This window comes from Etheostoma cragini, chromosome 18 (genome assembly GCF_013103735.1).
Source record: "Etheostoma cragini isolate CJK2018 chromosome 18, CSU_Ecrag_1.0, whole genome shotgun sequence".
Lineage (NCBI taxonomy): Eukaryota > Metazoa > Chordata > Actinopteri > Perciformes > Percidae > Etheostoma > Etheostoma cragini.
In genome coordinates, this window is record NC_048424.1 from 4,273,741 (window position 1) to 4,274,741 (window position 1,001).

Consider the following 1,001-nt stretch of genomic DNA (forward strand, 5'->3'; position numbering starts at 1 on the left):
TTGACACACTTACCGCAGCGTCATCGAAGATTTTTCGCGCGGTTTTAGACGCCAAGATGCGGGTCGTGTTCAGGCTCGGTGGCTGGAAGAGAAACGACAAGAAATACTCGGATAAATGCTCTAAACTCTTCACTTAAAACGTATACAGTTGGTTGGCTCGGAGCAGAGTGAAACGGGTCAGAAGTTAGTTTAATCAGGCTGAAGAAGTGGGCACAAAATGGCAGCCATGATGTACAAATTAATGACAGTTATTGTAACTAAGTGGACGTTTGGTAACTAGGTAAAGTGATGTAACTGATGTTGAGGCTGGAAGGGATACGGCTACTTAAATTAAGGATATTAGTTGATATTAGAGAGAACAAAATGGTGGTTTGGGTTAAAAACACTCCCGAGGAACGAACACGTTTCCTGGGTAAAAGTAAGACATGCGTAAACTATAGGAAGGTGCTGTACACATACAATACATACAAGTTATGTTAACGTTGAGACATAAAACATTAGCGGTTGTTATGCAGTTTCTTACCGTGTTTTCTTTGTTCAGCGACATGTTGTCCATCGCACTGCTGACTGGGTTTTCATTCTTCACGGAGAGAGGACTGCGAGTAGAAAGCATTTTACTTCCTGGTGTTCAAACGGACAGAAAAATAAGAAGATAAGTTAACTTAAATTAAAAGTTGGCCTAAAACAGAGAGAGGAAGCTAAAGCAACGAACAAAGACAGACGAAGAGCAGAGACTGAAGCGGATTATGTTGTCCACTCGCACTTTTTATTGAAATCTTGGCGCTAGAACGCAGCCGGCCAATAGAAGCGCAGCTCGTGCCGTCGCTTTAAACTGACGCTGCGGCGGAGCCAATCAGGCGGCGAGCAGAGCTCACGTGCTACTCAAACAGATGCGGGAAATTTCAAACAGCTGAGCTTTGTCTGGGCGAGGTTACAAAACTGCCATAAACCGATGTTACAAAACCTTTAAAATGAGCGTTTACGCAACATTTCTGATTTTG

General features: G+C 43.3%; 1 protein-coding gene across 1 annotated transcript in view; it reads right to left on the reverse strand.

Moving 5' to 3' along the window:
* Window positions 1-789, reverse strand: part of LOC117961837 (ribonucleoside-diphosphate reductase subunit M2-like) — a 4,276-nt gene extending 3,487 nt beyond the window's left edge. Inside the window, exons 1-2 of the mRNA XM_034900773.1 lie at window positions 524-789; window positions 14-82 (exon numbers count right to left, since the gene is read on the reverse strand). Coding sequence (XP_034756664.1) covers window positions 14-82; window positions 524-613 — 159 coding nt within the window. The 5' untranslated portion in view covers window positions 614-789. The remainder of the gene's footprint in view (window positions 1-13; window positions 83-523) is intronic.
* Window positions 790-1,001: the final 212 nt, after the last annotated feature.